Source organism: Dicentrarchus labrax, unplaced genomic scaffold (genome assembly GCF_905237075.1).
Source record: "Dicentrarchus labrax unplaced genomic scaffold, dlabrax2021, whole genome shotgun sequence".
Taxonomy (NCBI): Eukaryota; Metazoa; Chordata; class Actinopteri; family Moronidae; genus Dicentrarchus; species Dicentrarchus labrax.
The window spans coordinates 80,790-96,111 of NW_026136702.1; the positions used below are offsets into that span (position 1 = coordinate 80,790).

A 15,322-nucleotide genomic window follows, 5' to 3' on the forward strand; every position below is an offset into this window, starting at 1 on the left:
GCATAGGGAGGATCTGACCGGTGTGGTAAAAATACCCTTTGGGGCAACTTGCCAGCCGCACTGCAGAGAGGACACCAAAGCTGTGTTGATGGATGGCCCTGAGCAACTTCCCCCACCAGTAGCTCTGAATGTGTGTGTGTACATTAATATCTTATTTCTCCTTTGACCATCTCGATGTCTCTGCTTCCTCCTCTCAGGTCCTCACCGTGCTGTCTGTGTTGAGCTCCAGCGGTGAGCTCCAGTGGAGGGATGGCGTTAAGATACTGTCCCAGGAGGAGGTCCTGCTGCACCTTCTCGCTCTGGCTCACAATTCTGCTCACAGGTCAGAAAAGACACACACATACGTGCACATGTGTAAATAATCTCTGACGTGGTTCTCTGTTTCCTCTGTTGGGGTCAAAGGAGTGAGTTGTTGCATTATTCCAGCAGGTAGAGCTTAGATACTGGACAATAATAATTATTTCAAACAATACGATAAAAAACAAATAATACATCAGGATTTTTGTATGAAAACTCCATAAAATTGGTTCTCTTACAACCATTTAAAGGTCCAGTGTGTTGGATTCAGTGGCATCTGGCGGTGTGGTTTCAGATTGAAACATGGCGGCAACAGAAGGCAACCTGCAGCGTCTGTAGATAAAAGTGACTCATTCTAAGGGAACAAAAACACAATGATTCCTACATTCAGGTGATTATACATTAATGGAAACATACCTATGAATATTATATTACATTTCTGCCAATGGATCCTCCTAAATGTTACACACTGGACCTTTAAACTCCCACAGTCTGGCTGAATTTGTGTATTTGGAGATATTATAAAAGACTGAGAGTCTGAAATTTGACTTGATGAGCTAGACGAAAATTTCACCAACGTTATTATTATTATTAATGATTTTGCACCATAGAAGAAACATTGAAAGTCCATCCTAACAAGCAGAGGGTGGCGCTAGAGGCATCCATAGAACTTCCTATGCTTCTCATTTTTACGATCATTCTATCATCCAACATCTGGATTGTATTTTCTGGGTCTCCTAAACCATCTTAGGTTAAATATCTCTGTGACCATCCAGCAGGCCAATACCTGTGGAGACATTTCAAGGTAAATGCCAGAAGGAAGGCGACTGTGTGACGCTTGCTCCCTCCTGAAAGCTCGCTGTCAAAACAGTCCCTAAGCAGTCCCAGACTGGCTTTTAGCTGTGATGGATGGATGAGACCTGAATGTACTACAGGTCGAGATGCAACCGCACTCTCCTCCTCCTCCACTTCCCTGTTTGTTCTGCCTCCCTCCTCTTGTGAACGAGCCCCTCATGCCACTGTGGCAGGCTGGCTGTCAAGCCTTCATTCAGAGCCAGAGTGCATAGAGGAGGGGGACCCGGGTTCACTGGCTGCACCTTAACCCTGCACCTGGGCACACCTGGAGTTAACTGGCCTCTTCCTGCGTGGGCGCCTGTGCGGTTGCCTCGCTGTATTTAAGTAACCAAACTGTCCACCGGCGCAGAGACTGGCAGTCTGTAAAAATAGAAAAGGGGAAATTCAAACGTGGATGAAAGCTGATATTTGTGCTCTCATCAGAACATTATTCCAGCATTAGATTATTCACACCTGTCCGACTCAAACCATTATTAAAGTGAGTTTACGAGAGACTCATGAGGCATAGCCCCCCCTCGCCACCCCCCGTCTTACCACAAACCGATTTGGCACGTACTGTTTTAGTATTTGTGTGTGTGTGTGTGTGTATACTGTAAGCCCTTTGACATGCATTGACAGACACACACACCTTCTCTGACAAGCCACTGCTGTACTTTTCTCACCCCGACAAGAGAATACAGGCTTGAATAAGGATTGGATTACAAAGGCTTTTAGCCCTGTAAAGCCTTTTCCTGGCCACAATCTCTGGACCCAGGGATCCACTTTCCCTTTGGAGTGGCCCCAGGGTTATGATTAGAGCCGGGGAGGGAGGAGATTGGGTTGCTGGCTGCCCTTGTCTGCCGTGTGATTGAATGGCACTTGGGCTATTGTAATCCATAATGTAGTGGTGAGTAGCAGCACACTTCTTTTGTGGATTGTAAGTCAATACAGTTGAGTGTGTGTGTGTGTGTGTGTGTGTGTGTGTGTGTGTGTGTGTGTGTGTGTGTGTGTGTGTGTGTGTGTGTGTGTGTGTGTGTGTGTGTGTCCGTCCACAGCACGCCCTGAGGAGCACATTATCATTTTCAGACCCTCTGACTGCACTGATATGTAAATTAAAGGGACGGTTCACCCAAATTGCTTAAAAAACAAAACTGACTTCTAAACACGGCAAGTTAAAATAATAAACTAATAATTTGTCTCAAACGGCTCCGTACAAAACTTCTATCCTTCACTTTGGTTCCCCAAAAAACCCTTTAATGTGAAAGAAAGCAGCACACGGGGGGACAGAGGAGGGATCCCTCTTCCTGGACAGACAGTAAAAATAGGCTAACTGAGTTATTCTTGGGGCTGTTGGAAGCTGGTGTCAGGTGTTTTGGTTTTGTGTTTCAGTGTGGAGCTCCACTGTGCTGCCCTGACCCTGGTCTCTCAGCTGATGGTTCAAATGGTGAACTCTAACGCTCAGGTACAGACTGAACTAGAAAAGTTATATATATTATATAATAAGTGTGCCTGGTAGCTGAGCAGCTTACAGCGCCTTTATGCTCGTGTGGTTCTGTTATTGTCACCTTTAGTTCAACTGTGACGTTAAAGATCCCCTCCAGACGTGTATTAAGACATATATACAAATAGTTTGGAACAATAATGTCTGATGTATTTCCCTAATGAAATCTTTAAAAAGGCATCTACTCCTTCTGCCTGATTATATTCATTTCTTAAAGGACCAGTGTGTAGGATTTAGTTTCAGATTGCAGCTCCCTCGCTTGGCTATTAAACGTTAAACTAAAAATGCTTTCTTCTTATATACGTTCTTTTTTCTGATCAATGACGTCGTCCAGGGTGCGAGTGCAGAGGCGTGTTCAGCCCAGTGGGGGGCGCTGCTGTGCTCATGCTGCAGCGAGGAGCAGCCAATGGAGGTGAAGCTGGCGGCCGCCAAGGTTCTGGTTGACTGTGCCGCCTCTGTGCTGAGCAGCCCTCATCTGCCACTGGGTGAGTCTCAGTTATTAAACCACATCAGGAAATATTTCATATTTACCTCCACAGACAGTGAAGATAAATACTTGGATGTGAACACACTCAGAGGTTTAGGCCCACACGTCCTGGACAACCTGGACATTTAGAGACTAGTTTTCCAGCCATGGAAACATCTGGAAATTGATTCAAATGACCAAATATCCTAGAAATAATCTACCAGTATGTTGTCCTGGAAAACTGTAATTTATAATTTGTATTTTAGCCCATTCTAGATGCTGTTTTGTTCTGTTGGTGGGATAAACTAGGTTGTATGGCACTCGAAAGGTTAAATCTACTCACATACAGCCTGATAATGATCAGATTTGTTGCTGTGGTCGATAAATACATGCCACAAACACTCTTACTCTCTATCACTTCTGTTAATAGACTAAAAGTTTTAAATGTAATGTTAACTGTAATTTACTGTAGACAATTAGCCAGAAGAATAATCTGCAGTGGTGAGCCGAGCACGCCACAGAAGTCAGTGACTCGTAAACGCTCCCCACCGTTAACAAGTGTCCAGCTGTCCTGTATTGTCAAGAAAAGTCCTGGAAAAGTCCTGGAAAGTGATTTCTTGAAAGAGTGGGAACCCTGTGTAACAACTACAAAATGAAACTGAACCAATGCTGCTTTTTCTTCATATCCCTCATGTCCCTCATCAATAGGTCTTTAACGGTGTGTGTGTGTGTGTGTGTGTGTGTGTGTGTGTGTGTGTGTGTGTGTGTGTGTGTGTGTGTGTGGGTGTGGGTGTGGGTGTGGCAGGTCTGTCCACTACAGTTTCTCTGTGGAGGAGTTTGTTCACGCTGCTGCAGGACGAAGACGAGGAAGTGAGAGATTCAGCCTCCGACTTCATCTGTAAAGTGCCAGCTCCTCTGCTTGGTACAGGTACTCACTCACTCGCAGTGTGTGTGCACAAATATACTCTTATATGGCCAAAACATGGTTTACACAAATACACACACACACACACTTGCGCACACACATAAAAACGCCACAAACACATGCTGATGATAACAAGGGTTGATGACATCATTATATGCTCAGGGTTGGGGAGCGTTCCTGGAATGAAGGGCACTAATTCTAGTTTGGCACTTTGGAGGCAAGAGCGAGAACTCTCTGTGTGTGTGTGTGTGTGTGTGTGTGTGTGGGGGGGGGGGTGTATGTGTCATTGTTTTGGGAATGTCTGAGGTCTGTTTTCTGAAGAATTGTATGATGGCAGACCTTACCAAATACCTCCAGTGTACACACACTAATGACAGTCTTATCCCCGTGGTAGCGCCCTCACAATTCACTCTCTCTGTCTCTCACTCTCTGTCTCTCTCTGTCTCTCTCTGTCTCTCACTCTCATTCTCTCTGTCTCTCTCTCGCTCTCTGTCTCTCTCTTGCTCTCTGTTTCTCACTCTCTCATTCTCTCACTCTCTCTCGCTCTCTCACACACACTATCAGAGGACTGACAGCTGCCCCTCACAAACAACCACAGTGCGACTTCCTGTCCTCGCATCACTCACTTCCTGTAATTTCCCAGCTTTCTTCCTCCAGGAGCCGCCCTTATTGTGTCTGTTGGCACTGATGGTATCTCATAACATAACACGACACGGCAAAACATCTCCTAAGAGTCTCTGCGGCCCCTCATGGCGGCTCAGCTCCAGGTTATTGTAGCTGAAGCCGTTTCTTTTTTTAGTCAGGTGAGGAAAATCATGATCTGAAGGCCCGGAAACGTATTTAAAATTCCTCAAAGTGTTTTGATTTTGATCCAAACGCTGTGTGTGTGTGTGTGTGTGTGTGTGTGTGTGTGTGTGTGTGTGTGTGTGTGTGTGTGTGTGTGTGTGTGTGTGTGTGTGTGTGTGTGTGTGTGTGTGTGTGTGTGTGTGTGTGTGTGTGTGTGTGTGTGTGTCCTATATGTGTTTATGTACATAAGACCAGACAGGGTCAGATAAGCTGTCAGCTAAAAATCAGATAGGAGTTCAACAGCATGACTAAGATGGAGAGGTTTTCTCTACAACAGGAAGAGAACACAATAGGCATAATTACAGAGTGGGTGTCCTCGTGTGTGTGTGTGTGTGTGAGAGAGTGGGGTATCCTCTTTTGTCCGTCCATAGTCAGTCGCTGCTGTTACTGGCACACGATTGTTTGTCTCCATTGTTTCTGTGTGACTCAGGCTCGGCCCTACTTTAACCTCCGAGGTCGATCATGAAAGTTGCTCCCGAATTCCTTTTTATTTATTTCGACGTGTGTCGTACGTACAGCAGGAATGCAGCTCACGACACAGAGGAGGATAAATGAGACGGTAAATTGGTAATCTCGTATCAAATGAATGAGTGACTTGGCCAGGAAAGTTGAATTCCTCCATTTAAATGAAAAACAACAGAAAAACCTAAAAGAAATCCCACTGTAAAAAAAAAACACAACAACCTTCAATTGGAAAAATATGTCATCTTTCTGCTTTGAAAGCTTAAAGTTAAGTGATGTTTCCAAAATTAAATACACGACAGCGAGCTGGGAGGACATTCTGGTGCTTGTGGAGCTTTAAATGAAGTCATCATGATTGTGTGACCACACTTAGTGCTGAACATCTGTAAGAGAGAGAGAGAGAGACTGTGTTAATGCAGAGCTGCCAGCGTTAAACAGCTGGACTGAGATTCTCATTCTTTGTTCTTTTGGTGAGCGTGAGAGGGTCAGCAGGGAGCATAGACGGTATATATAATGGACCAAGCCAACGGCAAACTGTCTTAAACCTGCATTCCATGTAACGGCCAGCAGGGGGCAGCTCCATTGGTTGCAATATAAACTGATACCATTCAGTCTTATGGAGAAATGAGTCGACTTCTCAGTTGATGTATGAGCTCAGTAAACAGTTTCCTGATGAGTTTATGGTCTCAGTGTCTAGTTTCAGTCTTCTTCCATACAGCATTATGTTCATTTAGTAACTGATGGTCCCATTTAGAGTAAAACAGACCATAAAGCAGGGTATGCTTTAGGGCGGGGCTACCTTGTGATTGACAGCTCATTCTCAGTGAGTCCGTCCAGCTCAAAGCACCAAACTCAGATCAAATTGTCAAACAGTGCTGATCAGATATGGATCCAGATTCTGTTGTTGATTATTTCTCTCCTCGGATCTGTTCACAAACTGGATTTTAATTGTAAAGTCTAAATTTTGGGAAGAAAGGACACAAATACTAATTTGTGTGGAGTAGAAGAAAAGACTAGTAGTGTAACTAATTAATGTTTTTAAAAGAATAATAAGTAATAAATTACATGTTTTGGGTTAAGGTTACTAACCCAACTCTGCTCTACAGTAAGACTGTACAGTATTGTACACGTCACATCTCTGAAAGCGTCTTTAAGAGCTCGAGTGATTCGCTCCAACACAGCGGAGACCTGCAGTTCGAGGTAGTGACACTCAGTGACCTGATTAATATCTCAGGTCAGCAGATTGAGTCTCTGCTGTCAGGGAATAGAAATATCCCAACATGCTGTTCCACACCACAGCGATACAGTGCAACGCTGTGCCAGTGGAAAAACAGCCTGTGTGTGTGTGTGTGTGTGTGTGTGTGTGTGTGTGTGTGTGTGTGTGTGTGTGTGTGTGTGTGTGTGTGTGTGTGTGTGTGTGTGTGTGTTTTATGACCTGCCGTTGCAGAGTCAAGTATCTGAGGTGTTAGCTGCTTCAGATGGAGGTGACGACTTCTGGCCCTTTGATATGGAGGACAGGCAGAGATGTGGGAACATTGATGGGTTCTGCAGCACACACACACACACTAGCTGCTTTGTTGCTGATTGTATTCTTACTCTTTATATTGTATTAAAAACCAGATATTAAACTAAACTAAAAGTTCCGACAGACACTGTGGTGTTCATCATTTAAAGAAAAGTTTCACATTTGCTGGGATCCCAATGCATCCTGGGAAATCTGGTTATTCAAAGATTAGTTATTCAGTGTTGGAAACGCCTGAAAATAGAATAAAAGGAGCAAATCTCCGGTAAAGTAACTATGTTGTCCTTCAGATTACGTAAAGCTGGGTGTGTCTGTTTTTAAGCTGTTAGTGCGTTCTGACACTTTAATGCGAGTTTACCAGATGCAACGTTGGAACGGAAAAACTCTTCTTTGTCTTTTTCTGCTCAGCTGTGAGCTGTTCACACCAATGGCTGTGAACTTTGGTCTGTTTTAGAAAGGCTGTAGAGGGTCCCAACCACCAGCAGACAGTTCTCAATGATCACATTTACATTTGTTGTGGTTGATAAAATAGTACGTGCAATAAACACTTCTGCTTCCACCTCTTCTTTAAATAGTAAAATAAAATAGTTAATATTCGATTTGAATTGTTATTCATGCTTCAGTGAGGCGGCGGCGGACATATTGGCTGTGGTGAGAAGAGCCAAGTGTGTCTCCTGAACGCTGACCACCATTCAGGACGAGTGCTATCCTCTCCTGTAATCTCCTGTAAAAGGATTTCTTAAAAACAGTGCAAACCCTGTCTTTGGGGGGGATTATGCCTTTTTCTTTCCAAAAGTTAGATAAGATTGATATCACTCTCGTGTCTGTTGAATAAATATGAATAAAGCAGGAAGAGTGGAAACCGGTAGCCTGGCTCTGTCCGGTATCAATCTTCTCATCTAACTCTCCCCAAAAGGTTGACGAAGGCTGGAAAATAAGTTTGGAGCATTCGCTGTACCGGGGGTTTCATTAAATAATAACATTAAATAACAGATATTCTTTCATCACTAAGCAACCGAGGACTCGCCTTGACTTTAAAGGACCAAACTGAACAGCTGGGAATGAAAACGGCTCTGTGGAGGTGGAAATTCTGATTTGAGCTGTTACTTATGGATCAAATGAATGTTACAGTGAGAGGAAAGTGTGGTCAGTGTGCTGGAGAGCTTGTCACTACTCCGTCCACCGGTAAATCATGTGACCGTTTGTTTGTGCTGTCCTGTGTTATCGAGGAAAAATGTCCTGGAAAGTGATTTCTTAAAAAGTGGGAACCCTGTACTGTAGAAACATGGCGTCCTCCAGGGAACCTGCAGAGTGTGTGTGACCTCTGACTATTATATTCCCTTACTGCCAACAGATCCTCCTAAAAGTTAGAGGTGTGTAAATGCTTTTAAAATAGTAGAATTAGTCTCTTTTAAAATCCAAATGTAACCTGCTTTGTGTGGGTGGGAGAGAACTTTGTGCAGATTCACATAAGGTTAGTTGAAGCTCTTCTTCCCAGAGCTGTCAGCCACAGTGGAGCCATTGTCTTGGACAGGAAGAGCAAATCTAATTTAACCCAATCTCCCCCCCCCACAACCAGCATTACCAACCACACACCCACCAGCAGCACCACCCAAATACCTCCAGACTAATTGGGTCTGAAATCAAACTCCGCTCAGCCTCGCTGGACCTCCGGCACTGTGACAGGAACAGAGGGATCACTTTATATATATAGAGCACGGAGGGACTCGGATTGGACGTCGGTGTGTAAGAGGGCATTGATTCACAGTAATCCTCCACTTTTATATCATACAGAACATAAAGGTTGTGATAACAAAGACGTGACGAGATGAAAGGAGAATAAAAAGACAACTTCAAGACTTAGAATGAAAACATGTATATAGTAAATAACAATGAAGTCAGGTATGTTGGACATCATTGATCTTAACTTACTATTTGAATGATGAGTAACCTTACGTGGATATCAGATGCCTGGAGTTAGTGGTAGCTAAGGAAGTCCCATACTCTGCTGACACACCCGTGTTTTCCAGGCCGTTCTCAGTGAACCATTATCAACCAATCTCTCCTGAGTTAACCTACTTTGCGTAGTGTAACAGATGCCCGTGGAGAATATGCCATTCACGTGTCCTCTCCCCCCAGTTCATTCATTTACAGTGGATGACACAGAGGAATGGACGTGAACGAGCTGACGGTGCTGAAGGACACTCATTAAACAGACCTCGTCCCATTTTAACACTCAGCCATTAAACCGGCTTTATGTCGGATGAATCGCTGAACAAGGACGAGAATACGATACACAGAAAGTGGAGTCAGTAGCTGCTACTACAGGGAGAGATTTGCAGCTTTAACCTTTTACTTTTGGAATAAATAAGCTGTTATTTCACCCTCCGCTGAAAACACACACACATGCAGAAATTGTGGTTTTCTTGCCATCTTGCCATCAAGCAGCAGGAGCTTTTAATGATTTGGTGGGTGGTGTGAAATAAAGTCATGTGACTGCAGTAACGGCGGCTGTCTGCAGGCTGCGTGTGTACACAGTGGGTTGTGACACTTTATTGAGATGTGTTTGGAAGATAAAAGAGGGGCAGCAGAGGATCCTGTTGCTGTGGCTATTTCACAATCCAACTGTGTGCCGGCCTCATTGTGAAATTATCAAATTAAATTCAAACGTCAGTTTCTGAGAATAGGTACAGATCATTTGTTCACTTCAGCAGGATAGTTCAGACTCTTTCAGCCGTGCACCTCCATATGTGAATGTGCTTTAACACGTCGCTCTGGTGTCTGAATTGAATGAAAAGACTTTGGCGTTAAACATGCACAGAAAGAAATTCAACAAACGTCTTAAAGTTATCACCTCCTTCATCCAGAGGAGTTAAGATGAGCCATAAAACTGTGCCATCGTTACATTTCTGGCTAGATGGTGATGTCTGATTAGTCTCTAAATGTTTCCTGTTTGTCTGTGGGTTAGGGGACGCAGTGTGTGGATCGTTGGTAATCCAGCAAATATGAATGAAATGTCCGCCCCCAATATACAAATATCATTAAAGAAATTAAAAATATTGTAACCCTGAAAGAGTCACCGGGGGTGTCTAATGGAAAATGCCATTCAGTTGCATTATGGGAATTGTAGGATCCAGCCTTTTTAGAGCTGGACCCATACTACATCCTGTATCTCGGCCTCTTCCCTCCGTTGATTTGTGTCTCAGAGGACAGGAGTTCCCAAACAATGTTCAGATATAGGAGTTGGAAGGTTTCCCTGATGGAGACAGAGAGGAGCCTCGGTGTGCTCCCTGTTGAGGCAGCCGTTCACTCTGTATCTGGTCCTTTGAACTGAACCCTGTCAGACTGTTGTTTCTATGCTAATGCTCAACCGCTGAGTTTTGTGCTATTATTATTCAAGCTGATGTTTCCTGTTGATGTTGCTGCTGCTAAGCACTCCCTGTTTTTCTCGTCAGCCTCCGGAGGAAGTCAGGGCTGTAAAGTGTGTTTTTATTTCACACCTCTGTATCTTCGCACCTATGCTTCCTGGTGTCTCGGCTCCACTGTTGCATCTGTAGCACTCGCTCTCTCTCTCTCTCTCTTTGTGTGTGTGTGTGTGTGTGTGTGTGTGTGTGTGTGTGTGTGTGTGTGTGTGTGTGTGTGTGTGTGTGTGTGTGTGTGTGTGTGTGTGTGTGTGTGTGTGTGTGTGTGTTTCCTTTGAGTGTTTGTGAAGTTAAATGTTGTGGCCGTTGTTGGGAGAAAATCCTGTCTTGTCACCTGTCAGGTTTTTTGTTTTTCACACACTTCCATGATGCACTTTTAAGCCGCCCCCTCCCTCGTCTGATCACATATTAAACCCTGCATTGATGGGTCTGTGCAACCTCTCTTGGACAGGCAGTCTTTGTCCAGGCTGTGTGGAATAAAGAGCTGACTGTAGGGCAGAGCAGGTGTGGCTGGGGGACCCGTACGGTGGTCCGTTGGCCCCCAGGTGGGATGGGTGTTGCTGAATCCCTCAGATGTGGGTGGCTGAGCGAAGGAATTAATTCCCAATACAGTGAACATGATGACACCAGTGAGGGGAAGAGTGTGGGGCGGGAAGTGTTTTCTCTCATTTCACTGTCCTGACAGCCCGCCGAAACCCGTCACTCACCCCTCCTCCCAACCTCATCCTCCCCCACTCAATGGGACATCTGACACCCCCCCAGCTGCAGAGGCTCAGTCAGGATTTTCTGAACAGCGAAGGTCTCTTCACCCTCTTCATTTAAATCAGTGACTCTAATGTCCCCACTGTTGATCAGACACAACAAGGTTCACAGACAGACAGACAGACAGACAGAGCATATTGTTGTTATATATTGTCTGTATATAATAATCCCTCATTCACACTGTCTTTGTCTCTCCGATTGTTCACTGAGGATTTGGGGAGTTTTTAAATGTAGTTTTGCATTGTAGTGAATTTGGGCAGACCCCATCATCCTGTGTTTTGTCTGAGTACATACAAATAAAACCTTATGTGAAAGAAACAACAACCAAACTTCAGTTGAATATAACAGATTCAGATAAGCGGGCTGAAAAAGGGAAGGAAATGAACAAGTACAAGACAAGATTAGATTTCTTCAGCTCCGTATGAGACAGCACGTTCTGTTTTTGGTTTTTCGTTAGACGCTTTGGCTGAACTGCGATGTTCAACATGGTACGTGCTAAACATCAGCATGTTAGCATTGTGGGCACGTTGCCATGCTCAGGGTTGGGAAGATTGCTGTAAAAATGTAATCTGAAGACGTCACCTTTGAAAAAGAATGTAAAGATTTTTAGGATCTTTTAGGATCAAAAAACAGTATTTAATGATTGTAATTCTGCTAAATAATCAGTTATAGTAGGTACAGTTATTGACGAGTCTGTAACCATGTGTCTTGTAGTTTCCCAGTCATGGAAACACCTGGAAATCAATTAAAATGACCAAACATCCTGGAAAAGGTTTGTTTTGCTTGAGCATTTTGTTTAGTGTGAAACTCGACAGTTGGCACACAGTGGGTTAACCAGACATGAAGGTTTAAACGCTGCCTTTTTATTTCAGCCATGTCAGTCGGTGTGGCTGCGGATGCGAAGTGGAACGGACCTGCAGCGATGTTCTCGGTCTCGTGATGAACCTGAAACACTTCATCATTAAAAACAAACATTATATTTCTGTTTGTGAGCAAGTGGAAAATGTTCTGGAAAATAATTTCCTAGAAAGAGATAATTTGATTGAGCTGTTTGTTTGTGTGGTTCTCTCTGGAAACCCGATGGAGTCTCAAACAAGGCAACCAAAGATCTTAGTTGAGTTTGTTTTTCTTTTGAAATCTTCAGAAGCTCAGAATGGTACAACTGTAACACTGTTTCCACAAGTGGCACAAGGTTAAGTTTTTCCCCTCGCGCTGCTGCCCTGCCCAGCTCAGATGTACTATAAGAGTGCCAACGGATGCCAGCTCCACAGCACACACAGCCTCACCCCGTCCTACTCAAAGCCCGCTCCAACTGGCACTCATATTGTCATCTGCAGAGTCACTGGAAGAGCCTTCCAACGCAAATAATACCTACTTAGGACTAACCCATGCCAGCACACACACATACTCTCACACCCGACACACACGGCAGCAACGGCGTGAAAGACAATCCCCTTGAGAAAAAGAGTATTTTACAGCAAAAGCTGGAGGATGGAAATCGCGTTAAGCGATGTGTGAAACCTCCGTAGAGAAGCAGATAAATTGAATGCAGCTAAAATTTCCTATTATGTTCCTATTATGGGGCTGTAAAGGCTTGACATCAGAGGGCAGGGCAGTCCCAGAGAGAGGCGGCTTCTTGGTAAAGAAAGGAATTTGTCACTCAAGCTCCTAAACTCTTAAATCTCCTCTAATACGGCACAATCAGCGGCCTCTAATGTTCACAGAGCGGGTTTCCCTCTCCGCTCAGACTCCCATTTTACGCCTCCTCTCTGAAGAGAAAAACAATCCGGGTTCCCAACCCTGTGTGTGTGTGTGTGTGTGTGTGTGTTATACTGTATGTGTGCTGATGGGGGTCCGTATACCTCCCTCCCTCCCTCCCTCCCTCCCTCCTCTCTTCCCATAGTGGTAGTGTTTTGGCTAGTGGCTCTCAAAGCCTTTTGAAGTCTGCGGTGTTATCTGGGTGTCAGCTGTGGTGAGGATGGTCAAGGTGGGAGAACAACACTCTCACACACTCACAGACACACAACCTGTGTGTCAGATAGTTGCTGCGTGGACAACTGGAGTCGTTAAATGAAGTCATACGTTGTGTTTTCCCTCCGGGCCTCATGGCAGTCTGAGTGTGAGAGCTACAGAGGAAGACGGCGACAGAGCGGGATTTATTGTTAATGTGATTCCTCACAGTCACTACATGTAAGAATAAAGTCCACATGGACGTCACATGCAGGCAATCCGTTCATTCATTAACACGTAAACAGGAAGCTTGCACCGTGCGTGCGTCCGTGCATGCGCATGCATATTGCTGCAACATGCAGAATAGTTTAGAATCCACACACACACTCTGATCGTTGGTCGGTTATATGAGTTATAGTTTTGTTTCCAAGAAGGCTGTCCAAGCCCAGAGACGACACAAACACACACACACACACACACACAGCCTCAAGCACCAACACTTGCACACAAGAAGCTTGGTTATTGGGGTAAATCAGGTTGAAGGTAGGTTATTTGTTAACGTACAGGAGCTCCGTTCACTCTCCCATATTTATGATATTTATTTGGTGTTTGATCATCTTGCAGCCTGAAGAGGTTTTTGTCCTTGTTTTCGTCCTCGCGGCGCAGTGACGGGCACATTTTTCCCCTTCGAGCGCGAATGCATCTGAATTCTACAAAACATGTTTTGTTGAGCTGTGGAAAGTAAATTATTTTCAGTTTGAGACTTTGGATTGAATTATTTTGGATTCAGGGACACTATAAGTAATGGTTCTCAGTGGACTCACAGGGTGTAATGCACGTCCACTGTTAGAACCTGTGTATACATGCATGGAAACACACTGACAGATCCGGCCTCAGACCAAAAGTTTGGGTTATATGTTTCCTTTCTAAAGCCGGTTCACACAGCCGGCTGCTGCAGTGCATGTGTGTGGCAGAACGTCTGGTCTCAGCTGCAGCAGAGCTCCACTAGAGAGTCGAGGTCTCGCCAGTTATTTCCACAAGCTGTTTAATGCCCAGCAACAATACCCAGTGAAAAAGGCCCTAAAGTCTTACTGACAATATTCCAGCAGCATATACGGCTTTCGCTGCACTTTCACTATTTCTGCCTCCTGTATCTGTTTGAGATTAATATCTAATCTCTGATAGAATGCATTCATATATCAACAAGGCTTTATTGTACTTTATTAAAGGTAAACTTTGTATAGGAAGATGGGGCTGGCTTCAGCAGAGACGCTCTCAGTGTGGATACCACAGGTCCACTGCTCAGGTCTGCAGTGTGGACCGGGTGTAGAAGTTACAAAGAACTTCCTGATAATGTTACAGCCGTCCTGCACTCTGCATCTTCCTCTCAGGAGACCTTTGGGAGTGTTTGTCCTGACCTCTTACCTCATTATGAGCTTGAGCCTAACCTTAGATCCTGGGGCAGAGGTCAAAGCTGGACTTTAGACTAAAGGAGAAACAACTGTAAGTTCTCTCTGCTCAGCTGACACAGTCACATAACGACTCTGTAGGAGGAGGAGTAGTAGCTGGATTCAGACGAAGACGACCTGTGATCTTTTGACCGTGTTTGTTGATTGTTCATTCATGTTCTGGGTGTTCGTCACTGCTTTCTGTGCGTCTGTGAACTAGTTGTCCATGTTTTAAACATAAATCACTGTTTACAGACTTTGTCTAAACTGGTGGTCTCCGTCCTCAGATGTGGCCGCTGTCTCCGTGTGTCCTCCTGTGGCCCTGCACTCGGGCGTGGGACTCCTGTGTCGGCTGTTTGAGCTGTGGGGGCAGGAACCGGCCGGTGTCCTCGCTCTGACAGAGTGGCTGCTGGGAGAGGAAGAGGAGGGCGATGATGAGGCGGTGGCAGATGAAGCTTCCAGTCTGGTGAGAATCTGTGGCTGTCCGGGAGCTGACCCCGTGGCACAGGAACAAACAGTACAAACATCTTCTAGCAGCGATTCCCGTCAGAGTGTGACTGATGGACAGATAGAGTAGCATTGTTTGGTTCTGCTCAGTAGAAGTCAAAATAAAAGGTTTCCGCTCTCTGTCACACGTAGCTGATTGCCAATATCTTCAGCTACTTATTGATAGATAATCGCTCTGTCTTTATTACTGATCTAAAGAAAACACAAAGTAACATAATAGAACTCAGAAACATCCTATAGAGCAGGATCCCAACCAACAGGGGTCGCCAAACCTCGACGGGGTTCTTCATTTTAAAGGTTGTAAAAGCATTTTGTTCATTTCTTTAAAGAAAACTAAATAGAATCTGTTCTGTTGTTGTTATGCATTGAATATAATATGA

The 15,322-nt window shown here is 44.6% G+C and overlaps 1 protein-coding gene across 3 annotated transcripts in view; it reads left to right on the plus strand.

Moving 5' to 3' along the window:
* Window positions 1–15,322, plus strand: part of LOC127372226 (thyroid adenoma-associated protein homolog) — a 94,662-nt gene that overhangs the window by 78,048 nt on the left and 1,292 nt on the right. For 2 of the 3 annotated variants that reach the window (XM_051415743.1, XM_051415735.1), the window contains exons 33-37: window positions 198–322; window positions 2,521–2,593; window positions 2,967–3,117; window positions 3,904–4,026; window positions 14,723–14,901. In XM_051415743.1, coding sequence (XP_051271703.1) covers window positions 198–322; window positions 2,521–2,593; window positions 2,967–3,117; window positions 3,904–4,026; window positions 14,723–14,901 — 651 coding nt within the window. The remainder of the gene's footprint in view (window positions 1–197; window positions 323–2,520; window positions 2,594–2,966; window positions 3,118–3,903; window positions 4,027–14,722; window positions 14,902–15,322) is intronic. The other variant, XM_051415754.1, reaches the window with a different exon arrangement.